This window comes from Mesoplodon densirostris, chromosome 3, assembly GCF_025265405.1.
Source record: "Mesoplodon densirostris isolate mMesDen1 chromosome 3, mMesDen1 primary haplotype, whole genome shotgun sequence".
NCBI classification, from domain to species: Eukaryota; Metazoa; Chordata; class Mammalia; order Artiodactyla; family Ziphiidae; genus Mesoplodon; species Mesoplodon densirostris.
Window position 1 is genome coordinate 67063557 of NC_082663.1, and position 25737 is coordinate 67089293.

General features: G+C 38.0%; 2 protein-coding genes across 2 annotated transcripts in view; one reads left to right on the plus strand and one right to left on the minus strand.

Annotated features, from left to right (window-relative positions):
• Positions 1 to 4779: 4779 nt before the first annotated feature.
• RPS23 (ribosomal protein S23) lies at positions 4780 to 6625 on the minus strand. The gene is made up of 4 exons (XM_060091796.1): positions 6538 to 6625; positions 5917 to 6076; positions 5125 to 5245; positions 4780 to 4996 (listed from the first exon to the last, which is right to left on the minus strand). Exons 1-4 carry the CDS (start codon positions 6539 to 6541, stop codon positions 4850 to 4852), a joined length of 432 nt encoding a protein of 143 aa, XP_059947779.1. The 5' UTR covers positions 6542 to 6625; the 3' UTR covers positions 4780 to 4849.
• Positions 6626 to 6844: 219 nt separating this feature from the next.
• Positions 6845 to 25737, plus strand: part of LOC132486783 (V-type proton ATPase subunit S1-like protein) — a 41303-nt gene continuing 22410 nt past the window's right edge. Inside the window, 2 exon segments of the mRNA XM_060094366.1 lie at positions 6845 to 7010; positions 21872 to 21956. Of these exon segments, the coding sequence (XP_059950349.1) occupies positions 6845 to 7010; positions 21872 to 21956 (251 nt within the window).

A 25737-nucleotide genomic window follows, 5' to 3' on the forward strand; every position in this document is an offset into this window, starting at 1 on the left:
CACATATTGAAGGCTTAAGTGACAGTCTGAATGAAGTGGCAATTGTTTGTGTGCATATTTGGAAATGTTGGTTATCTGTCACTCCTGGGTCCCCTCAAATGATCACTCTAAAACATTCAGTTGTTAAATGTTTTAATACTTTGCTCTAAAACTCCTGTGATGACAATACCATGACAATAAGCTTGAAAAAGTCCACTTCTTTTCCTCACATACTAGTAAATATAACATCATTTTACCAAATAATACGGATAGAAATTGTGCTAGAAACTAAGAATGCTTAGTACATCCTGCCAAGGCAGTCTCCCAAGTACAATATCATAAGAAATGTGACTTAATACTTGGATGATCCATTTTATTTTAGACTTTATAGGTTAGAATAAAGATTATACAAGCAGCTGTTAGTGAAAATTTTATTGTAATATGGTAATTTATGACCTTAGTCTCTTTTCTCAACTTTGTAAAATCAATAAAGACATGTTAGCTACTTTGACAAACGTGAAACAGGCTCCAGGAATGTTACCCACAGATGACTATTATAACAAAATCCAGACATTTACCTGGAATGAAACACAGAAATTTCATCTATACAAAGATATACATTCAAATTTGCATAGCTGTCAAATTAGAACTGTCTCTCAGCTCTCTCAAAAAATAAAAGGAGAAAAACCCATATAGTTGAGGTATTGTGTATTTCCATAATACAGTTTACAACAAAAACTCTTTTATTAAATACCCAGCATTATGTATGCCATAATTCACTAAGGAGCCACCTGTAAGGTAGTGTTTATTATTTTGCTATGAGGTGCATCTCCTACAGGAACAGTTTAATTTAGAGGACAGACTCTTTTTCTAGTTTCAGCTATGCCAATTACTTGGGCAAATTATTTCAAAAATACTTAAGAGCTATCTTTTTTTGGCTTCTGACTTATAAAATGAGGTGGCCAGAATAGAGCAGTAGTATCACCATAAGTGCGGAAAGCAAGGGGATAGCTTCATAAAGACTGACTGAAAGCTTGTCGATAAGACAGATTTTTTTCCAGCAATACTGTAAAGATTGTTTTCCAGAAGATCAGGAGTATTTGTATAATCTAACAAATGCCTTAGGGACTCTGACGTTCTGGATTTGGGAACCACAGGACTAAGTGATCTCCAGATTCTTTCTGCACTAACAATTTCTGATTTGTTTGGGGTTTGCTAGGCAAATGTAAGAGGTCACAGAATTTAAATATTTACTCATTCACAATTTTTAAACCTTTTAATTTGTAACTAAGACTCACAAGAAGTTGCAAAAACAGTATAGTTTGTATACTTCACCCAACTTCCCCTTAATAACATACTTGATAACCAGAGTATATTTTCAAAACCAGTAAATTGACATTACAACAGTATTAACTACAGAACTTGCTTTATTTCATCAATTTTTATATGCACTTTCTGGGGACTATGAAATTCCATCACAAGTATTGATTTGTGTAAATACCGCCACAATCAGGACACAGGACTGTTCCATCACCACAAAGACACTCCCTCCTGCCACTCTTTTATAGTTTGTCTCTATCCCCATCATTCATCCTTGGCAGCTACCCATCTCTTCTCCATTGCTATAATTTGTCATTTCAAGAAGTTCATATACATGAAATGATACAAGACATATGTAACCTTTTGAGATTGGCTTTTTGTACTTGGCATACCACTAAGATCCATAGAAATTGTTGCACGCAACAAGTGTCTTTTACGACTGAGTAGCATTTCACTTATGGATGCAACCACAGTTTATTTGCCCACTGAAGGACATTTAGGTTGCTTCTAGTTCTTGACTGTCGCAAATACAGTTGCCATGAACATTTGTTTACAGGATTTTGTGTGGGCAGACATTTCATTTCTGTGAGATAACTACCCAGGAGTGCAATTGCTGGATCCTAAGCATGTTAACTTTATAAGAAACTGCCAAACTTTTCTAGAGTGACTACCATTTCAGAGTCCCACCAACAATCCAGTTGCTCCAGTCTTTCCAGTGCTTGGTATTGTCAGTATTTTTAATTTTAGTCATTTGCTAGGTGTATAGTGATATCTCCTTATGATTTTAATTTGCATTTTCCTAATGGCTGATGTTAATCATCTTTTCATGTGCTTGTCATCTCTTCAGTGAAATGTTTGTTCATTCGTCCATTTTGTAATAGGATCGTTTTCTTACTTTTGAGATTAGGGAGTTCTTCGTGTATTTTGGATACAAGTCTTTTATTGGATATGTGACTTGCAAATATTTTCTCCCAGTCTGTAGTTTTTCATCCTCTTGACAAGATATTTCACAGAACAAAAGATTTTAATTTTGATGAAGACCACTTTATCCTTTTTTTGTGGAACGTGCTTTTGGTGTAATCTCTTAGAACTCTTCACCTAACCCTAAATCATGAAGATGTTGTTTTTGTCTATAATTTTACAGCTTTACTTTTTATATTGATGTATGATCCATTTTGAGTTAATTTTTGTAAAAGGGGTGAAGTTTAGGTTGAAGTCCATTTTTCTGCTAATTGAAGTCCCCACTATTGAAAAAAGTATCTGTCACATAGCAGTTGGTCATACCTGTGTAAGTCTATTTCTAGTCTCCTAGTTTATTGATGTCTGTCCCTCCTCTTGACACCGCACCCTCTTGATTACTATAGCTACAAATTGTCTTAAAACCAGTTTGTGATTCCTCCACCTTTATTCTTCGTTTTTGATATTGTTTTAGCTATTCCAGTTCCTTTGCCTTTCCATACAAATTTTAGAATTAGCTTTTCTATTTCTACCAAAAAGAGCTGCTGGGATTTTGCTTAAATTTTGCACCCAACGTTAGTGCTTCATTTCCCTCCCTAGAACTTGAGAAGGATTCAAGAATGAAGGGGCTTTATTCACAGATGGTGGGGGAGTAGGGGGTGGGATGGAGGGAATACACAGGAGGCAGAGGCAACTCACATCAGGGGCAAACATTTGGGTCTGAGGCACCTGTGGTGGATTTATGGGTCAGTTGTCACAGGACAGAGGCGTCCTGGGTGTACCCAGGAGACAAGCACAACGGGAATAAAGACACATACAGAATGGACTTGAGGACACAGGGAGGGGGAACAGTAAGCTGGGAGAAAGTGAGAGTGGCATGGACATATATACACTACCAAATGTAAAACAACTAGCTAGTGGGAAGCAGCTGTGTAGCACAGGGAGATGAGCTCGGTGTTTTGTGACCACCTAGAGGGGTGGGATAGGGAGGATGGGAGGGAGACGCAAGAGGGAGGGGATATGGGGATATATGTATATGTATAGCTGATTCACTTTGTTATAAAGCAGAAACACACCATTGTAAAGCAATTACACTCCAATAATGTTTACAAAGAAAAGCATATGCAAACTGACAATGTATTTATTAGCTCTTGCTCTCATGAAAGAGATTTCTCATCTCTCTCCAAATCCTGTGGAATTGATTAGAGAATGGTACTATGTGTGTACGTCTATATTTGATATCTTTGGTTGAAATTTTCAGTGGAGAAAGCCTGTTAAAGATAGAACATGTCTACGAAAACCAACTTGCTCACTGGTAATTTAGTACACTCCCCTGGTATTATTCAAGTTGTGTGTGTGAATAAAAGCTTTTCCCCTATTAAAAAAAAAAGTACCAAATTAACATGTACATCTTAGTAATATGTCAAATATATTTCAATTAAAAAAATAAAAAACAGCCTGTCTCCACCCTCGTGGAAAGACCATCACACAATTGCAACAAGTATAAGCACAGAGAGTACAAGTATAAGCACAAGTGTGAAGTGTGAATTTGGGATCAGAGAGGTCTGAGGTGGAAGGAGCAGCAAGTGACCTGCCAGGCACTACCTGAAGCTGGCTGGGGAATGCAGGTTTGAGCAAGTGAGAGGTCGTGCTGATGAGCAGGCAGAGAAAAGACAACACACAGGGTCTCCTATGCCAGGTATGGATCCTGGTCTTGATCTTATGGGAGATAGTAAGCCAAAAATTTCCATTTTCCAAAGATCTTAAACATAACTCAGAGAACAAATTAACTCATACCTACTAATGCTGCCAAAAGCAGTTCTTCAGATCACAGATTTCATAAGGCTAATAAACTTTTTTAGATATAATTTTACCATTTTTTCCTATCGAAATCTTCAAGCAATTTGTGGACAGAGGACCCCTATGTACCCAACCAACACCCACTTCAGTTACCAAAAGACAACCAACCCACCTGGACCATTTCTACCTAGTCACTTCCACTACTTTGTGTGCCTCGAAGTAAATCTCAAGGTCAAAATCTATATTACTGACAAACTCAAGACAAGAGTACTTAGATCAATCTTTCCATAACTGGTCTCCCTTACGCCTTAATTTGCCTGGCATACACTTCCATTAACTCCTGTCTACTAAACTGTGTAGTGCCTAAGTTTTGCTATCATAAACACAAAATTACCAGATGGATCCTGATGACTTTTAGATAAATGAACATCACCAGAGCAGGGAGTAACCTGACCATAGTATCTATCATATTGGGTCCCTAAGGATATGGATCCAGGAAAATACATTTCTCAGGGATCCCAAGATGATTCCCACTAGAAGCTCAAAGAGTTTTTTAGGCCCTTACACAGGAACACTGTATATTTATTTCAGATTTAACCAATATTGTTTATTCCATGGAGAAGGGAAAAATATTTGTTATGAATTCCATTTACTCTAGAAAATCCTGAATTAATTCTTTTCCCAATCTCCTAAAATTCGTAAAGCATACAATGCATCTCTGTGGTGAGAAAAGACACAAAACGTATTTTTGGCATATGGAAATTTATTACTATCCTGCTTTGATCATCAAAACTTATGATCTTGGTCTTTCCTTCTTGCCTTTGTATAAGGCCAAAAGAGAGACATTGGCTACTTTGACAACCTTAAAGCGGACTCCAGGAATGTCACCAACAGCATGACCTTTGCGACCAAATCCAGCAACCAGAACTTCATCATTTTCCTGGAATAAAATCAACAGTTTACTTCTGGTGTAAGTGGCAATCACCAAAAATACCCATTCATCCTATAAACAACTGAGGGAAACAGTTGCTACCCCAGAAACAGAAGCTAACAGACTAAAACACTTACCTCAATAAAATTCAAACAACCATCATTGGGTACAAAGGCGGTGATTTTTTTGCCATTCTTGATTAGTTGAACCCTGACACACTTCCTGATGGCAGAATTTGGCTGTTTGGCTTCAACCCCTCTGAAACATAAACAGCATGTAACACAGTAAGCTGCCTTTCTGAAAAGGGACACATTTTAGTTCATTAAGCATAAAACTTATTAGAAATTGTAGTATTCCTACCTTTTCAACATAATCCTAAATTGCTAAACTTAAACCAAGTTTTTCTTTAGTCTTAGTTTCATTAGACCAACAGGGGAAACTTCTGGCCTCTTTATAGTTGTAAAACACGAACCAAGAAATAGAGCTAGAAATCCTGGATTCAAATCAGTACCACTAAATTTGATGGGATCATTTCGTAAAGTCAAGAAACAGTTGAGTGCTGGCAAATTCATGTGGCTCAATCTTAGCTGTAGAACATCAGGCAAGACACTTCTTCATATTAGTTTTCTCACCGGAAGAGATGTAATTGTAAAGATGAAATAGTTGATGGGTGTGAATTACTTAGTTTCCACACATATTAAGCTCTCATAATGTCCCTTGTTTCATTATCGCTACTTTCTCCCCTCCGATGCCACCCCAGTTCCCTCCAAACTAATGTTGAAAGTTTAAAGACCTCTGGGGGTTATTTAACTTCCAAAAAAACGCAGATACACAAAGACCTAGAATTTACATCAAGCCTTCTTTAAGCGCATCTATCCCGAGTTACCATACTAAAACCATGAAGGAAACAGCGATGGACTTTCACTTACACTTTTTCAAGCACAATTCCCTTGGCATGAGAAGCACCTCCAAAAGGGTTGGCCTTCAGGGCTGTGCCCAAATGGGCTTTCTTGTACTGTTTATCATGCCACTTCTGGTCTCGTCGGTGGCTACGGAGCTTCCTGGCAGTACGAAGACCGCGACACTTGCCTAAAATGGAAAATCACCTTAGATCCCCAGTAAAAACACCCAAACCTTATTTTACATTATCTCAGGTACTAGCCTCCTCTAGACTACAGGCCGGTAGGTTCTGACATCACGCCCTGGCCCTGGTCCGAACCGCAAAGTTTCCCTTGAACCAACTAAGACGTGGACACAAGCGCTCCAACAGGTGTGCTCTCCCCAACGAACGAAGCCCCGCGCCAAAGCTCGGGGGAAGCGGCGCCCTCCCCAACGCCCCCGCGTCCCTCTTGAACTCCGGCTCCGCGGCCTCCGAGCAGCCCTGGCCCCTTCCCGCCCGGCCATGTGCCTGCGGCAGCGGCGTTCCCCCGGCGCTGCCCATCTGCTACCCACCGTGGCTCTCCCTCACCCTTCTGTTTCTATCTGTCCGCCCGTCCCCGAAACCCCAGTTTGCACGCGTAACCCCCTCACCCCGGCCCGGGACACCTCACCCATCCTGCCGGCGCCACGGGCCTGAGCGAAAGAGAGAAGCAGTGCAGGAAGGAGCCACAAACCATCGCGAGCAAGCCCCGCCCAGATGAGGACCCTTGCGGCTGTCTGCGCAGCGCCTGGTCCGGCTGGCGCCTCTCGGTAGAAAACGAGAAGTCTGCACCACTTTCCAGAATCTGCATCGTGTTTAATTTGTGCGCACTTCAGAGGTATCTAATTTGCACTGTGGTTTATTTCTTTTTATGTGAATGCCTTAGACAGAAGAAACAGGGACTACCAATCCCAGAAGCCTTTGCGCGAGCCCCGCTCATGGCGCAGGCGCTCTGGGCAAACCCACAGGGCGGGCTTTGTGGCGCTGTGTCGGAGGACGGAGAGGCCAGGCGTGTGGGTCTATGTGCTGTCGAGTGGGGGCCTGGATGCTTACAGTTTGGAAAATTAGACCTCGGAGCCTTAACTCCTACTCACAAGAAGTACAGTAAATTGAAAAACATTTAGTGAGGCAAGGTGACGTAGTATTTAAAAACCCATGCTTTAGTGAGAGACCCGGCCTTAAACCTCAAAGCTGCCGTCTTGGTTGTGGAATCTTGGGTGATTCATTTAATTGAGTCTTTAAACTTCAGTTTCTCCTGGAGAATGAAATAGATATGAAAGTTTTCGGGGATGTTGGTTCATTCCACAACTAGTTTTTTGGGGTTTTTTTTGTTGTACGCGGGCCTCTCACTGTTGTGGCCTCTCCAGTTGTGGAGCACAGGCTCCGGACGCGCAGGCTCAGCGGCCATGGCTCACGGACCCAGCCGCTCCGCGGCATGTGGGGATCTTCCCGGACCGGGGCACGAGCCCGTGTCCCCTGCATCGGCAGGCGGACTCTCAACCACTGCGCCACCAGGGGAGCCCACCACAGCTCGTTTTTAAAATGTATTCTCTGTTCCCGGCACTGTTCTACGCACTTGAGGATACAACAGTTAACAAGAGAGTGAAGGTTTCTGCTCTTATAAAGTTTATATTCTAGGTACGAGAAGACAAAATATAAGTGTATTTAAAATAAAAAGATAGTTTTATATTTGGATAAGGTGCTATAGAGAAAATGCAATTGGTTAGGTGATAGTGACTTGGGGATGTAAGTGGCTACCTTGGGTAGGGTGGTGGTAGAAGGTACCTCTGTGGCGATTACATTTGAGCCGAGATCCTAAAGAGAGGGAGCCATTCAGACAAGTGTATGAGAGATCCAAGAAGAGGGATTCTCCATAAGTAAAATGGGCTGGCACTTCTCAAGAACTGAGGGATCAGGGAGGGGGGAGCTGAGTGCTTGAAGAGTAGTGTGGTGCTAGGTGAAGTTTGAGAGGTGCACAAGGCCATTTGGAGCCTGTAGACCATGGTCAAGACTTTGTTTACTCTTCCTGTGATTGAATGCCTTTGGAAAGTTTTCAGCAGGGGAGTAACAAGATAGGGTTTATATTTTTATAGTTTAACTCTGGCTGTTGTGAGGAGAACAAAACTGTTAAGAGATGAATCTGTGAGGCCAGTTGGGAGAGTGTTAACGCTACTTCAGTTGGGAGATGATACCCCCCTCTCAGTCCAAGGTGGTAAAAGTGGTTGGATTAGATTTACAGTTTGATGGTAGAGCCAACAGGATTTGCTCAGGACTATAGGATGTGAGAGGGAAGTTAATTATGATTTGCGACCTGAGCAACTGAATTACTTGTGTTATTTACAGAATGGGAAATACCGGGAGAAGAGCAGATTTAGAAAGGGATATTAAGGGTGCTGTTAGGGATGCGTTAATTTTGAGAAGTTTGTTAGACTTCCAGGTAGGGGTGTGAGGTGGGCAGTTGGATATACAGGTATGGTGTTCAGGAGAGGTGAATAGATAGCATTGAAAGCCATGGCTCTGAGTGAGATCATTTAGGGGATGACTGTAGGTGGAACAGAGAGAGGTTGGATGCCTGAGCCTTAGGCACACGGAAACTTAGCGGTATGAAAGAGAGATGAAGCGAAATAGACTGAGAAGGAGTGGCCAATGCTGTACTCTAATCAAAGCCAAGTGAAGAAGGTGGAAGTGAGCAAGTGTGAAGGAAGGGTAAGAAGAGGGCTGAGAATTGTCTTTTGGATTTGGCAATGTGGAGGTTGTTGGTGCCTTTGTCAAGAGGGGATCCCGTGGAGTGGTGAAGATGTAAGCTTGATTGGGTTGGCGTCAAGAGAATATGGGAGAGAAGGAACTATAGACAGCAATTATGGACAGTTTTTGCAAGGAGTTTTTCTATAATGTGCAGAGAAAGGGGGCCATATCTGGAGAGGGTTGTGGAGCCAGGATGAATTTAAGAGGGCCCATTATATGACATTTTTGTGTACTGATGGGATTATTCCAGTAGAGAAGTAAAAAATAGATAATTCATAGAGAAAAGGGATGATTGCATGAGCAAGTCCTTGAGTAGACTAGAGGGGTGCCTAAGTGGAGGAATTTCTTTTTTTGGCTGTGCATGCGGCCTGTGTGATCTTAGTTACAGTTCAGGGATCGAACCTGCACCCCCTGCAGTGGAAGCGCAGAGTCTTAACCACTGGACCACCAGAGAAGTCCCCAAGTGGAGGAGTTGACCTGAGGAATAATAACAATTTGTCTACAGTAATAGAGAAGGCAGAGTATAGGGGTACAACTGCAAGTAAATTGGAAGATCTGTTGATAAGACGTGGAACTTCACTTTTGACTACTCTTATCTCAATGAAATTAGCAGGGTCTTCAGTGAAGAGAAGGAGTAGGGAAAAGGGATTTGAGTAGAGGGGGTAAGATGTGAAATCACGTAGGATAACAACGCTAGCATTAAATAGTATTTACTGTGTGCCACATATTTTATGTGCCTTACATATATTAACTCATTTAATTCTCATAATTCTGAAAGGTAAATACTTTTATTACCTCTGTTTTACTGAGGAATAGTGTCTTAATCCAGTCACACCGCTGTAACAGAATACCATAGACTGGATGGCTTATAAACAGTAGAAATTTATTTCTCACAGCTCTGGAGACTGGAAAGTCCAAGACAAAGGTGCTATAAGATTTGGTGTATGGTGGGAGCCTGCTTCCCAGTTCATAGACTCTTTTGCAATAACCTCAAGTGGCAGAAGGTCCAAGGCAGCTCTGGGGTCGCTTTTATTTATATTCTGTTTTTTTGTTGTTGTGTGTTTTTTTCCAGTTTTATTGAGATATATTTGACATACTGGAGCCTGCTTATAGGAGTACTAATCCCATGCATGAGGGCTCCATCCTCATAACCTAATTTACTCCCAAAGGCCCCCCACCTACTAATGTTATCACATTGGGGATTAGGTCTCAACATGAATTTTGCCTTCTAATTTAGAAGTGTGGGAGGATAGATTGACAAGAGAATGTAGGATTGTTGAACAATTTTGAGGACCCATTTGAAACCGTAGTTACAAAGTTACATCAGTTAACATGGTTTTGTGTATTGTTCAGATTCATTCATTGTAGTGACTGAGTAGGTAGAGAGTTAGCTTTTAACAGGCCTGGGAGTGGGATCTAGTTAGGTGAATGTGATGGAGGAAGGGCAAGGGAGTTGAGAGTGATTATAAGGAATCTCTCTTTCCATGAGATTGAAGCTGGAGGAGTAAAGAGCCAGGGATAGGCAAAACAGTTCTGAAGGCCTGGCCCTACCAGATATGAGAAATTTCTATGAGGCTAAGTAAGATAGTGCAGCATTAGTACAGAAGTAGATAAATTGACTAATGAATAGAGAGCTCAGCAAAAGAGTCCTATAAAATTAGTATAGAATATTATTAAATGACAGAATTAGATGTCAGATCAATGTGTAAAGGAAGGATTGTCAAACAGATGGAACTGCACAAAAAGTGGTTACCCAAATTAAATTGAATCACCATCTCAGGCTAAAAACAAAAATCAACTCCAGGCAGATTGAGGGCCTGTATGTCAGCAATACAATTTTAAAATTCTTAATAGAAAACAAAGGTGAATATCTCCATGAACTTAGGAAAGGAAAATATTTCTAAAGAAGAAGAAAAGAATGATACATTTGACCATATTAAGAACCTTTGTTCAGCAAGAACACCTGAAAGAAAGCAAGAAAACAAGTTACAAACTGAGTTGATATTCACAGGAACTGTTCATATAAAGTTGGGATGGTTTGTTGCCTGAAAGTTTAGTAAAACATCCTGTAAAATCATCTGGGCTGGGTGTTTTCTTTGTGGGAAGGTTATAAACCTCAGCTTAAATCTCTTTAATTAAATCTCTCATTTAAACTAAGTCTCTTAATTTACAGAACTATTCAGAGAACTGTGATTTCTTCTTGAGTCAGACCTGGTAAGTCATTTTTTTTAAAGAGTTTGTCTGTTTCATCTAAGTTTTCAAAATTGTTTCATAAAGGTGTTATGACATTCTCTTATGCATGAATATATGTATTTTATATATATTTGTTTTTGGAAGGTTTTTAACAGTGAATCTATAGTACTACATAGTAGTATATAGTACTATACAGGTTATCTCTTTCGTTTTGAGTGAGCTTTGGTAATGTGTGCCTTTCAAGGAATTTGTCCGTTTCATCTAAGTTGTCAAATTTATGGGCATAAAGTTGTTTGTACTATTCCTTTATAATCTTTTAAATATCTGTAGATTTATAGTGATGTCTCATCTTCCATTCCTGATATTGGTAAGTTGTATCTTCTTTCTCTTTTTTTCTTGGTCAGTTAGAAGTTTTGTAATCTTATTGATGTACTCCAAGAACCAGCTTTTGCTTTCACTGATTTCCTCTATTGTTTTTCTGTTTTCATTTTTATTGATTTCTGGTCTTTTTTATTATTTACTTTCTTCTGCTTGTTTTAGATTTAAATGGAAGCTTATGTCATTGCTTTGAGGTCTTTGTTCTTTTTTAATATATGTAGTATGACTATCCTAAGTACTGCTTGAGCTGCATGCTGTGAGTTTTGATATGTTATATTTTAGTTTTAATTCATTTCAAAACATTTGCTAATTTCTCTTTTGATTTTCTTTTTGACCTGTGGATTATTTAGAATTGTGTTATTTAATTTCCAAATATTTGGAGATTCTCTAAATATCTGTTATTTATTTCTAATTTAATTCCATTATGGTCTAAGAACATCCTTTTTTGATTGCAATATTTTTAAAATGTGTTGAGGTTTGCTTTATGGACCAGAATATAGTCACTCTTGGTGCATTCTCCATGTACACTTGAAAAGAAAGTATATTTTGCTGAGGAAGAATGTCATATAAATGTTAATTAGCCCAAGGTGGTTGATAGTGCTGTTCAGGTCTTCTGTATCCTGTATTCAGGATGATAGTGACATTATGTGGAGAGAGTGGGGATCATAGTTGGATGTTGGGTTATGTTTACTTTAGGTAGTGGGTTTAATTATTATATTATTATATAAACCAACAAATAAATAAAGCATGAACCAATGGTCAGAATGTGTTATGAACCAAGGATTTTGATTACTATAGCTATGAAAATTTTTTAAAAAGGATTTAATTTTTGTTTTTGGAGCTTTGAATTTTTTACTTCGTGATAAAGAACTTATTATGTAATTTGGAGCCTGAAAGGAGACAGAATTTCCTTTGACCTTGGACCCTGAATTTTCTAAAAGGGTACCCAAACAAGAATCAGCTTGAGGAATTAGAGGAAAAGAAAGCTGCCATGGCTAAAGTGTAGTGAGCCAGCTGGAAAACAGAGGAAGGTGAAGTCTGAGAGGTGGGCAGGATCAAGCTCACGTCCAACCTGTAGGCCAGGATAAGGAGTTTGGGTTTTATTCTGAGTGTGATGAGAAGCCACTGGAGGCTTCAGGTGAAAGAATGACAAAATCTGGTCTGCATCTTAAAAATATCACTGTGCCCGCCATGGTAGGCCACCACGGAGGGACAAGAGAGGACTCGGGCTATCCAAGGAGGGGACTGTTGCAGTAGAATAGGTGAGAGATCATAGATAAGTAGCATTGGAGGTGGAGAGATGTCATAAGGGTCAGAATATAATTTGGAGTTAGATCATGTTGGAAAGAGCAAAATCATTGACATCATCATCATCACTATCACCACCACCACCATCATGACCATCTAACAGATATTGAGTACTGTTTAGTGTCAGGCTTAGGATTTCACATGCATAATTTCTTTTATCCTCAGAACAACTCCTATGTGGTAGGTGCTATTATTAGACCCATTTTACCATTTAAGTTGAGACTTATAGAAGTTAACTTTCTTAACCAGAACACATTTGTTGGTTTCTAGTTTAGTTATAAGACACAATTTTGATTTTTAAAGAGTTTAGAATTTTTTTTGATGAACGTAAAGTATATGTGGTGCAAAATTGATGGGAAATAATTTTCTAGCCAGCAAAACACCAGGAAATCTAAGGGGTATAGTTGTTAAGATTAAAGTATTCTTAATATAAATTGCAACCCCATATCCATGGGTTACTAGAGATATGTGAAAACCGACAGACACTTTGTCACAAAGATCCTATTTGGTAGTTCTTAAAATGTTGGGGGAATGGGGGCAGGAAGGAGAACAAGTTTTTCCTAGTATTTCCTCCAAGTAGAAGGTGTTAAATTAGTTTAACTCCTTATTTCTCTGCCAATTTACTCATTCCATGCCAGGTGAGATGAGGTGACATCTCTCTTCATGTGGTAAATTTAGAAAAAATAGTTTAGGCATGTTCAGTTCTTCCTTTTTTCCTTTATGGAACCCAGCCTGCCATGGAGCACACATTTCCTCCTGTTTCTTCTGGGGCAGGCCTCTCTTTCCTATTGAGAGCCCAGTGCTGCTGTGATAGGCTGCCATGTCTGTCTTCTGCGGGGAGGGGTTCAGTTACAATCCATTTTGCTCCTGCACTAAGCTTTGTCCTCCAACCTGGCCTTTCATAGTAATAAAGATGGTATTTGGGCCTCTGCTTGTCTTACTCCTTGTTTTATATCTCAGTTTAGCACTCAGGTGGGGCAGAAGAGTATTATTATTTGACTTCTCTCAGAGCCCCCCAACTAAGAAGAAAGATTGATCTTCATAAATTAGATCAGTTGATGAGGAGACTTAGGTCAAGGGTGATGCTGTTTCTTTGTTCTGTATGGGCAAGAAGTTAGCTTTTGGGGAAGAATGGCTAAGAGTTTTAACAATGTTGACAATTGATTCTGGAGCATTTGGAATGGTTAGAAGTTACTCCTAGTGTTTTAGCTTTAGAAATGGAGGCATTAGTTGCTGTGGAAATGTGACAAGATAAAATAACAGCTTTATGGGGCTTCCCTGGTGGCACAGTGGTTGAGAGTCCGCCTGCCGATGCAGGGGACACGGGTTCGTGCTCCGGTCCGGGAGGGTCCCACATGCCGCGGAGCGGCTGGGCCCGTGAACCATGGCTGCTGAGCCTGCGCGTCTGGAGCCTGTGCTCTGCAATGGGAGAGGCCACAACAGTGAGAAGCCTGTGTACTGCAAAAAAAATAATAAAATAAAAATAACAGCTTTAAGTGGGGAAGAATAAGCAGTAAAAGTAAGACCAGTGTGTATATGCTCTGTATAACTACTATTAATAAATGTTGAGTGCTTCATTTTACCTGATTAAATTATTAAACACAACTTTTCCTTTATCCAAAATTAATGAGATTTCTTATCCTCTCATTCTAGCTACTTTTTGATGTAGTTGTTGTTTCTTCTCATATACCTATTCTGTGGAACTAAAGAAATATGTGTATTGCCATATAATCTTACTAACATTCAAGCCTGATCTTTAAAATCTTGTTATTTAATTAAACCTCTGTGTAGGATCTAAGGGGAATTGACAATGCTGTTCTTTGATGCCCTTTGTGAAGTTCCTGGAAGAGAGTTATTTTAATATGCATGTTAAAAGTTATTCTCCAGGTGTTCTCTAACTTGGCTGAAAACCAAACAAAAGAACATAGGCCTCTATTTCATCAGGGACCTTTGAATTATAAGAAATGAAAGATAATTTTTCTCACTAGGAAAAGAAAATAACTTTCTTCACTCAATGGAACATTAAGTTTTAGAATCTTATTCCCTGGAGAGGTTTAAGAACCTGTAGATGGGCCAAATCTGTGCTGTCTGATTTCAGTGGGGACCAGTTGATGTTTGTGATGGAGAATGGCTGGTGTCACTCTTTCTGCCTTTTCATTCCATAGTAAAATGAAGTTTCACCAGGACTATTTCTAGATTATTTAAATGTATTAATATTATAATATATAAACATAAAACTTTTATGAAAGTAAATGTGTAAAATTTTGAGCATTTTCTGTTACTAAGATTTTTATTGTTTAAAGGACTTTAAATAAGGTTAAACAAGATTTTTTTCCATAAATTGAAAAAAAAAGAGAAAAAGAAGGAATGAGGAAGTGGAGGAAGAGAGGAAGAAAAGAAGAAGTGCGGGGTTCTGGGTTTTTATAGCTACACAAAGGACAGAGGTAATTTTTCCACTGCTCTAAAACATTACTTTTTGATCTTGTTGGTTCTAGCAGTCATTGCTGATTATGAAAATAACCCAAATGAATGAATCTATAACCAGTTCATATATAAGATCATTTTTTGTACTATGTGCCAATGAATTTTGAAATTTACTTATATAGGTTTTCAGTTAAAATTTCCAGGCTTATGTTAATTATGTAGCAGACAACATCTTGGATTTTTACCGAGTAGTTGTACATAATGCTCTGAAGTATTAATTTTTGTCCAAAGAATCCATTTTGCTCTTTCTATAAACAGCAGCTTAAAGTGTAGGGCAACATCAAATAGCACATATTCTCAATGTGAGTTTTATTTTATGAATTAAAACTCTGATTCCTGTCTGTTGAGGTGAGGACTGTGCAGGTGCCTGTGAGAGCATTTTTGAGAGCAGTAGAGGCATTTTCTTCCCTAGGAAAGCTGCTTCAACTCTTCAAAAGAGATAGTTATGACTCATCTCTTATCTCTTTGTCTATTATATACCTGCCTCTCTCCCCTTCATCTAATCAGCCGTTGCTTGGAGTGGAGGTGGGACTTCAGCGAAGTTTGCTAGGTGAAACGTCCCCAAAGTGTTTACCCCAGCAATTATGTGTTCACATCTCTGCGTATCACTCGTTTGAGATCTTTTTTGGGGCAAAGACTAGGTCCTTTTTACCTTGTATTCCTGGCATCTAGCATATGACAATCAATGTTTGCATAATGGACAGATTTATGAAACATCAGGCCTCCTGGTTCAGTTTAGCTTGAGAAACAAGAATGTAAAAGTGTGCCACTGATTTGGCACATTATCCACATTCCACGAAGTCAAAGGGGGATCTCAAGTAAGAAACATTAACATTTAAATCAGAAGCACTTGTGTTTCATTTGCTAACCTGATTCTAATCAACTCAAGTTGATTTGATGAAAATTGGTAGAAATCATGGCAGCAATTAGGCTCTGAACTTGATAAAGAATCCATATTAGTCTGGATTGTCCAGAGAAAACCAATAGGAGATATATACATATATATGCACACATATGAATATGAATATATGATTTAATATAGGAGTTGGCTTTTGCAGTCATAGAGGCTGAGAAGTCCCAACATCTATAGTCAGCAAGCTGGAGACCCAGGAGAGCCAAATGTTCCATTTGTAGTCTGAGTCAGACAGGAAAAGACTGATGTCCTTGCTACAAGACAGGTAGAGAAAGTGCAGTCTCCCTTACTCCACCTTTTTGTTCTGTTTGGACCTTCAGTGGGTTGAATGAGGACCACTCACCTTGGAAAGGGCAATCTGCTTTGCTCAATCTACTGATTCAAAATGTTCATCTCATTCAGAAACACCCTGAGAGACACAACCAAGTATCTGGGTACTTAACAGCCCAGTTAAGTTGACACACATTAACCATCACAGAGTCACACCCCTGACAAGGAGCAAGAAGTACATACATACTATGGTATTCTGCTAATAAACTAATGTAGTGTGGGTTTTGTCCATTTGCATTTTCAAGCTACTGAATTTGATGGAATACTTGAATTAGTTGATTTTCTAGCTACAATTGCCTAATTATTCAGGTGCTAGGAGTCACAGCCATGTGGCATGAAGTGGGAATTAATTATGTAACATTTTTGATAGGTTTAATCATTATTCTGTCCACTTTATTTAGCACCAACTTGGACCAGCAGTGTCTTGGTGTACATCAGTTAATTAGACATGTTCCCTGCCCTCATGGAGCAGGCCTTCTGATGAGGAAACGCAATGTAAATAAGTAACAAGAAAATAAATGTCTTGGTACAAATTGTGATATATGTTACGATGAGAGTGAACAGGAGGCAGGGAGAGCTAGAGGGGTGTGAGGTGATCCCTACAGAAGGAACAATATGTGCAGAGTCATTGAGGTGCAAAAAAGCTTGGCATATGGAGGGTGTTGAGAAGCTGAGTGCAAGCCAGTGTGCTGGAGCGTGGTGGAAGAAGGGCGGCCATAAATGAGACGAGAGAGACCAGCAAGGGCCAGGTCATGCAGGCTTTGTAGGAGGTATATGGATTTGGATTTTGAATCAGTGTGCAAAGACCATTGTAATTGATTTGAACATTTGACTAATGCGATTTTCAGTCTGAGAGCATTTGGATGAATAGAGACTGTGGTCTGACAAACGCTAGATGCTCCTTGAAGTAAATATTAGAATTAAGATAGATCCATTTTTTTCCCATGAGAACTCAATTCTGTATAGTTATATATGATTATGGAAGATAGATTTTTGATATTCATATTTTCAGGTAACATTTCATTTAATAATATATAGTAAATCAGAAAATGAAGCAAATGCAAGTATTTTCAGTTGAAAAGAAGGCAGCATGGATGTACAACTTCCTGTTGTCTCATGGAAAATGTTGAGGGAATATTTTCCATGCACCTCTGTATTTTCTGTTTATCTTGTAAGACACTAATTGCTCTTTGTTTTGGAATATCTTTAGGATGTTTGTATAGTGAACAGCCTTGAAAGGTAGAAATAATGTCTTTCTCTCTAGCAGAGGGGCAGGTTTGTTTATAGCCTTAGAAACTCAGGGTTTTTCTCCTGAAATGAAACCCACCGTGTGTACAAGCATCCATCTGGGCCCGCCTATATTGCTTTATGGGCAAAGGGAACTAACACAAATAGACTGATGCTCATACTGCTTGTTCTGTGGTGAGTAGTAAATAAAGTCCTTTGTCTCTGACCCATGAGTCTTGTCTTCTGCTATCATCCACGAAGCCATAACAGGCTAACCTGTTAGCTCCCAAGTTGGGAAAAACCTCAGACCTTCAAAGTTTTGGACAGAGACCCCTTAGCCATCTGAGCAGGCAGGTACAATGCCACACAGGTGATACCCTGTGCTTTGCAGCCTGCAAGCTATCATATTAGCAATTTTTTTGTCACTGATTTTCTCCTCCAGAGTCACAAGATGAGCTGTTCTCAGACAATCACATCTTAAGTGTGACTTCTATTCTAAAATACATGTGTGAAACCTACTAACTACTAATTATTCTGCCTTAAATATTCTTAACCAAATGGGAAAAAATTTTGACAACAGAAAGAATGCTATATTAAAATTTTAGAATCATCCAGTCATAAAATATATTAAAATGATACTTGATTTAAATAAAAAATATTGTATATGTGTATGTGCCTGAAAATATAAAGGAAGCGTATTTTCAAGAAAGTTTGTTACATGATAAGCACTAAGGGACTAACATTGTGGTTTCTGAGTGTTCACAGAACCATTATTATCACAGTACAGGATCATCATGGGCTTGGGCTCTCACCTCCTCCTGACCAGGCATTTGAGGAGCAATGTGATCAGGTATTCCTTCTACTACCGTGGGAGACTATGAGGTATTGCTCTGGCAGCTGGAGATGTTCTGTGTTTGCACTGTCCAGTACAGCAGCCACTAGCCACATGTGGTTATTGAGCACTTGAAGTTTGTTTAGTCTGAATTGAGATGTGTATAAGTGTAGATTAAATCAATATACCAGATTTCAGACTTAGGGCAGAAAAGGAAGGTAAAATATCTCATTAATAATTTTAAAAATTACTTATGTCTGGAATAATATTTTAGATGTATCAGGTTAAATAAAATATATTATTAAAACTAATTTCACCTGCTTATTTTTAATTCTTTCAATGTGGCTACTAGAAAACTTTAAATTACATATGTACAATAGCTCTTATTTTATTTCTACTGAACAATGTTTTAGATCTTTGCTACTCACAGAGCAGTCCTCAGGCAAGCAGCATCAGCATCATCCGGAAACTTGTTAGAAACAAAGAAGCTCATGCCCCACCCCAGACCTACTGAATCAGAATTTGCATTTTTAGAAAATCTCATGTGATTTGTATGCATGTTAAAATTTGAGTAGCAGAGAGTCCCTAAGACTAGGATTGCCAGATTTAGCAAATAAAAATACAAGATGTCCAGTGGAATTTAGTTTTCAGATAAACAACAAATAATTTCTTAGTATAATATGTCCCAAGTATTGCATGGGGCATACTTAGTAATAAAATTATTTGTTTTTTTATCTGAAGTTCACATTTAACCAAGTGTCCCAAATTCTATTTGGCAACACTGCCTATGACAAAACTCCTCCTGCCCAGACCTGTCTTGCTCCTTGAAATTCCATGGAATCAGGAAGAGGACAGAAAGGTAAAAGAAAAGGTGAAGGGTGGAAATTGGGTGCAGTGAAAGAACAGAGAAGAAAAGAAATACATGCTGAGAAGTAGGAATAAGATGGGGCATGGACAGACCTTTTTTATTTTATAATTTTCATTAGCAATTTTCTTCCTTATTTCTCCCACTTCTCCCAGTCATTGTGATTTAATCTCCTCATTTTCTATAGGGCTCCCTAGAGCCATGTTAGAAGATGGTATTTGTGCACAGTGGACAGTGAAGAAGGTAGTATCTCATCAGGGTCAAGTCCCAAGTCTTCCTATAATGCATCCTCTCTGAAATGCCACTTACAAATAGCCCCTTTCAGCTACCAGTAGTTTGCCATTAAAAAGATCAAGGTTCTTAAGTGTCAAAAATGCTGACACTTTAATTTTGGAGGATTTTCTTTATTGTGGCTTTTTAATTGTATGTTTTTATATAAAACAGCTGTTAGGAATTTTGTTGTTTGATGCTTTTTAGGTGGTGGTGGGTGGAAGTGGAGGCTGGCAAAGAAGGAATAACAATAGATATTCTTTATTTAGCTCGGCATTGAAGTAAGAAAAGGCTTTCATCTATGTTAATTATTTATTTAAAATTTTATTATATTGTGATAAAAACACAATATGAGATGCAGTCTCTTAACAAATTTTTAAGTGTGCAGTACATTATTGTTAAATATAGATGCAGTCTTGTACAGCAGATCTCTAGAATATATTAATATTACTTAACTGAAGCTTTGTGCCAATTAATTAGCAAGTCCCATTTCCTCATTCCCCAGCCCTTGGCAACCACCATTCCACTCTTTGAGTCTATGAATTTGCCTCTGTTAGACACCTTGTATAAATGGAATCATGTAGTATTTGTGACTGGCTTATTTCACTTAGATAATGTCCTCAAGGTTCATCCATGTTGTCACATATCGCAGAATTTCCTTTTTATTTAAAGGCTGAATAATATTTCATTGTATGTATATATCTTGTATTGTTTATCCATTCATCCATCAACAGAGACTTAGGTTTTTTCTACCTCTTGGCTATAGTGAATAGTGCTGCAGTGAACATGGGAGTGCTAATACCTCTTTGAGATCCTGATTTCAATTCTTGAGGATAATGATCCATAAGCGCAATTGTAGGATCATATGGTAGTTCTATTTTTAATTTTTTGAGGAATCTGCATATTGTTTTCCATAGCAACTGCACCATTTTGCATTCCCACCAACAGTGTACATGGGTTCCAATTTCTCCACATCCTTGACAACACTTCTTTTTTTTGATAATAACCACCTTGACAGGTGTGAGATGATGTCTCTTTGTGGTTTTGATTTTTATTTCCCTGATGATTAATGACACTGAGCACTTTTCATATACATGTTGGCCATTTGTGTGTCTTTGGAGAAATGTCTATTCAAATTGTTCGCCCATTTTAAAATTGTGTTATTTGTTTTATGCTACTGAGTTGTAGGAGTTCCTTATATATTTTGGAAATTAATGCTATATCAGATGTATGTTTTGCAAATATTTTCTCTCATTCTATAGGTTGCCTTTTTACTCTGTTGATTGTTTCCTTTGCTGTGTAGAAGCTTTTTAGTTTGATGTAGTCCTATGTCTGTTTTTGCTTTTATTGCCCATGCTTTGGGAGCATAGCCATAAAATTATTGATGAAACCAATGTCCTGAAGCTTTTCCCCTATGCTTTCTTCTAGGTTTTAAGTCTTTAATCCATTTTGAGTTGATTTTTTGTGTATGGTGTGAGATAAGGATCCAATTTCATTCTTTTGCATGTGGGTATCCAGTTTTCCCAGCATCATTTGTTGAAGAGACTGTCCTTTTCCCATTGTATGTTCTTGGCACCCTTGTTGACCAGTTACCCTTATGTGCATGTATTTATTTCTAGGGTCTCTAGTCTGTTCTATTGTTCTATATGTCTGTCTTTATGCCAGTACTGTTGTGTTTTAATTACTGTAGCTTTGTAATGTATTTTGAAATCATGAAGTGTGATACCTCCAGCTTTGTTCTTCTTTCTCAAGGTAGATTTGGCTATTCAGGGCCTTGTTTAATCTTCACAACAATTCTTTGAGTTAAGTACTTTTGTCCCTACTCTGCAAATGAAGAAAAGTAACTTGCCTAATATCAGATAGCTAGTAAGAGCTGGAGCAGGGAATGCACTTGAGTGCTGTCTGACTCCAAAGCCAGTGTGCTTTACCATTGCATTCCATGCCTCTCAGCAAATGGAGAGTCATGAATTCAATAGGAAACTGTGTTCTAGGATACATACATAAAATTAGTTTAGCCTCAGAGAGTTTTACTTAGTTATTCACCTGAAAAATGCATATGATATTGTATACTTCATAGATTTTTGAGGAGAATTTGTTTCCTGAAAAGCATTATGAGATACTTAAGAGAGTACCAAAACTATGCCAATTTCTAAAAAGAGCTTAGTAATCTTTCATTGTGATGAATAATCAAACAACCTAAACAGACTCATTAGTTTCACTCTGTGCTCTAAATTAAGCAGTATCAGGCCCCTCCTTCCACCCTCTCCCATACATAATACATCCTGGAAAAGCAATCTTTTTATTGGTTGAATATATTAGTTAGTCACAAGGCGTAAAAAGTACTGCCTCTGCTCTGTTTGCATTTATGAATTAACAGATGTGCCTGGTTTGAAAAAACAGATTCATTTCTTGATGTGAAGAAAAATCTTTAGTTTTTCACTTTATTTTTTTATGTATGGGATTTTCACTAACCTTGGACCAGTTACTTGCCAGGAAGAACGTAAGGTGAGTAACTGCACATCTTTTAATATAATGCATCTGCGAACTTCAGTGCAAGTATGAAATTAGGTGGTTCTGTAATTTCTTTATATTGTTGCACAGCTACATTTGTTAACAATTCAAAATGGATATACTAGATTAGATCATTTGGTAGCTACTAAAATCATTGAACGAGAGTTTATAAATAAAAGATTAAAACATAATCTTTATTATAAGAGGGAAGAGTTAATTTATTTGTTCAAAATATCCAAGAAACATTTGTATTACATATCAAAGTATATCTTTATGAGAAAATGACTCAAATCAGTGTTCATGTTTCCTTTATACTTATAAGTAAATGTTAATTTCAGTTTCTCCTGCTGCTTTTATGTGAGAAGAGAGTAAGAACACATTTAAAAACCTCAGAAATATGTTACCTGTCCCCCAAAGAACAGGTATTAAATCATTTTAACTGGTAGGAGACGGTAATTGTGTGGAGTACATACTATTTAAAACTAACAAGCAAAATTTCTATTTCTATTTCCTTTGTCCTTTTGGCTTCTTTCCATACCATGTAAGGGAACATATAGAGATTTCTGTATAAAGAAGAACATGCAAAATCTGAATAGCAATTAACTTATGTCATATCCCCCAATTACTCATTATGTGCTCTCACAACAAATCCATCAGGGGATTTAGTGTGAGCACAAAGGAAGGTGTCAAGCAGGATGATCTGCCAAAACTTGTGTTAAGGAAAGCTTAGGTCATCAGCTAATAAAAACAGTAAGTACAGGTATTTTTTATTTGTTTCCCCACATTGTTTCCAAATCAGTTAGTGCTTTCCTTCAGGTTCACTTTCAAGTAATAAGTGACCTATACTCCTTAGGTGATTAAAGCTTAGTAATGTTTCCTCACCTGGTTTATACAGAAATGACTGATTTGTGTATTACACTGGTAAAATATACACCAAGAACTGTAAAAATCCCAATTCTGTTTTTGAAGCAAGATTAATGGGTTTAAATAATTTTAGCTCCAGAAGAGACCCTAGAAATCATACAAATCAATGATCATTTGAATCTAATAATATGTCATATTAATTCATTATGAAGGAAACAACAGTTGCTGTTTTGTGAATGTTCTTTCAAATCATAGATCTGGAATTTAAAATATATTTCAATTCTATGAGTAATTCAAGGTTCTTAAGTCTCTAGGAAGGGTGATTGTATTTTAAGCCTGATACCTGTTACCTAAGCTTAGAGAAGGTAGGGGTCGTCACTCTTCATTTACATATTCCTTCCTCAAATTGGGTTTATACTTAAACAAAAAGGAAATCTTTTCCCTCTCACACAGCACCCCCCATGATCTCCCATTTTTCACTTGCCTTTCAGAGTTTGTTCGTTCATTAAATTGTTAGTTCATTTATGCATGTAACACATATTTTTAATACTTGATACTTTTAAGTAGGCACAGTGCTAGGTGCTGGTTGTACAATGGTGAGCAAAACAGATATAGTCTCTGCCCTCATGGACCTTTACATCTAGAGCAGAGGTGCTCATTAATCAAATGAACGATATTACAAACTGTGAAATGTGCTTTGAAAGAAAAGTATGGTAGACTGTGAACACATATAATAGGGGGATCTGAACTAGTCTGAAAAGTTAGGGACAGTGTTTCTGAGGAAGTTATATTTGAGCTGTGATCTGGAGAATATGGAGGGCATGACAAGGAGGTAGGGGGAAGGGCAGGATGGAGAACATTCCAGGTAGAGGGGACAGCAGGTGCTAAGACTCTTATGAGGGAAGAAGGGAACATGAAGCATTCAGGGAACTGAACTAAAGAATGCTAGTGTAGCTGGAGGAGAGAGGGGCGGAGGCCAAATGAGCATAACTAGCAGGCTGAGGCCTTTCAGGGCCTTGTAGGCCTTGGTAGGAACCTGATCTTCACCCTGAGCAGAACCATGAAGGACCTACTTCACCTTCATCTTCATGAAGGCATACTTGGGAGACTCACGATGGAACACCTGGTAAATCAAAAATATTTCACCAGCCACTGCAAGCCTAGGGCTCTTGATTACTTTTCATGTATTGCAGAGTTCCCTTTTACTGGAAAAGGGTCTGAATATTTTAGTGCTAATGTAGGTTTACTTTTTTCACATTGAAAATCAGTGTTTCTTAGTTTATTCACATGGATAATTTTAACCAGATAATCCTTTAGTTCTACTTTAGTTCAGAGATCATGTAGTGATGTGAAAATGCATGTGCACTGTATTTTGTCTTTGGTTGAGATTATGGCTTCCTTTAAAACCTCATTAGTTTAGGCTTATGGGTATGGGCAAGGCCTATCCAAATTAGAGTTTATTTGAAAAAGAATATAGCAGCATCACTGTATGTCCATAGATTCATTGAAATGAAAATAAGCCTATTTTGTGTGCTAAGAGCTTTTCATTAGTGAACACGTGGAAAATTTTAATTAGTAGAGTCTCAAGCCAAGCATATTAATGATATGATAACTCATTCATTTAATCATATACTTTTATTCAGTAAACATTAAACTCCTTTGCTGACTAGATATTTTCAAATGACTTGATATATTATTATCTTATTTAGGTAAAATATATCTAAATTTTCTGTTTTTGTTCATTAAAACATTTTAAAATTGAATCCTTAACCTTGTATCATGAATTATGATTTTTGGATAAAGTTCAAATTAAAAAAATTTAAAAATCTATTTGTATATGGTGATATTAGAAAGCTTGAAACTTTTCAAGAAATACTTCTGGGGTGTTAGTGTTTCTTTCATGTATTCAGTTACTGTTTAATTTGTACTATAGAATTTGGAGTTTAGGTAGAGATCTTTTGGCTAAAGCATATATCTGTTGTGGTTATATGATTATTTTGATTGGAGCCTGACGCTTGCTGCTTAGGAAATTTAATTTCTTAGTGCTCCTAGGTGTGATTTGATTCAGAGGACTGATTAATGCTAACCATACTCACAAGAGACAGAGTATAAATCAGAATGCTAATTTATAAATTTTTAAAGTAAGGCATCTTTTAAAAAAATAAATTAGAAAAATTTATCAAAGTAATACATATACATGGTTAAAACAATCAAATGGTACCAAGACACATAATAAATTATTAAAAAACTGTCTCCCATTTCGTCAGCTTTTCTCTAGTAACAAACAACTCCAAAATTCCAGAATCTTACAATCTCAAACATTTATTTCTCACCCCTGTTACATGTTGACAGCTACAGGTGGGCTGCCATGGCCCTGCTCCAGCTCTGTTTCCCATGTCTTCTCATTTCAAGACCCAGACTTGAAAGAGCAGTCTCTATTTGGACATGCCATTACCATATCAAAGAGAAAAGGGCAAGGGGTGGCAGACGCATGTAACATCTCTTAAAGTTTCTGTGGAACTGGCACATTATTGCTTCCACTCATATTCCATTGGCCCATATTCCAAGACATATAGCCAAGCCTGATGATGGGGCAGGAAATATTGCCCCCACAGGGAGGTACTGCAAGGAATATGGCCAAAGACAGGGATACATTCATCTCTGGGATTGCTGTTCCTAGGGAGTTAGTTGGGAACAATCATACAGTCCACCACTGTATGTATTAAATATTATTATTTAAATGATATACGCAGATGATTTCTCAATTTATACATTTTAGATTTTGTGTAACAACTTCCTTTTATTATCAACAGAGTATTTAACATATAACATGGTCTCTCAGATCCTCCTTTTGCATAGTGATCTCCCTCTAGGTTTCCCTTCTTCAGAGCCCTTTTGTCCTGTTGCTTCA

Excerpts from the sequence above, each read along its gene's own strand:
- RPS23 (XM_060091796.1), bottom strand. Across the intron at positions 5,246-5,916 it reads GGAATTGTGCTTGAAAAAGT|AGGGGTTGAAGCCAAACAGC; the intron begins GTAAGTGAAAGT and ends TTTATGTTTCAG. Across the intron at positions 4,997-5,124 it reads GTTGTTTGAATTTTATTGAG|GAAAATGATGAAGTTCTGGT; the intron begins GTAAGTGTTTTA and ends ATTTTATTCCAG.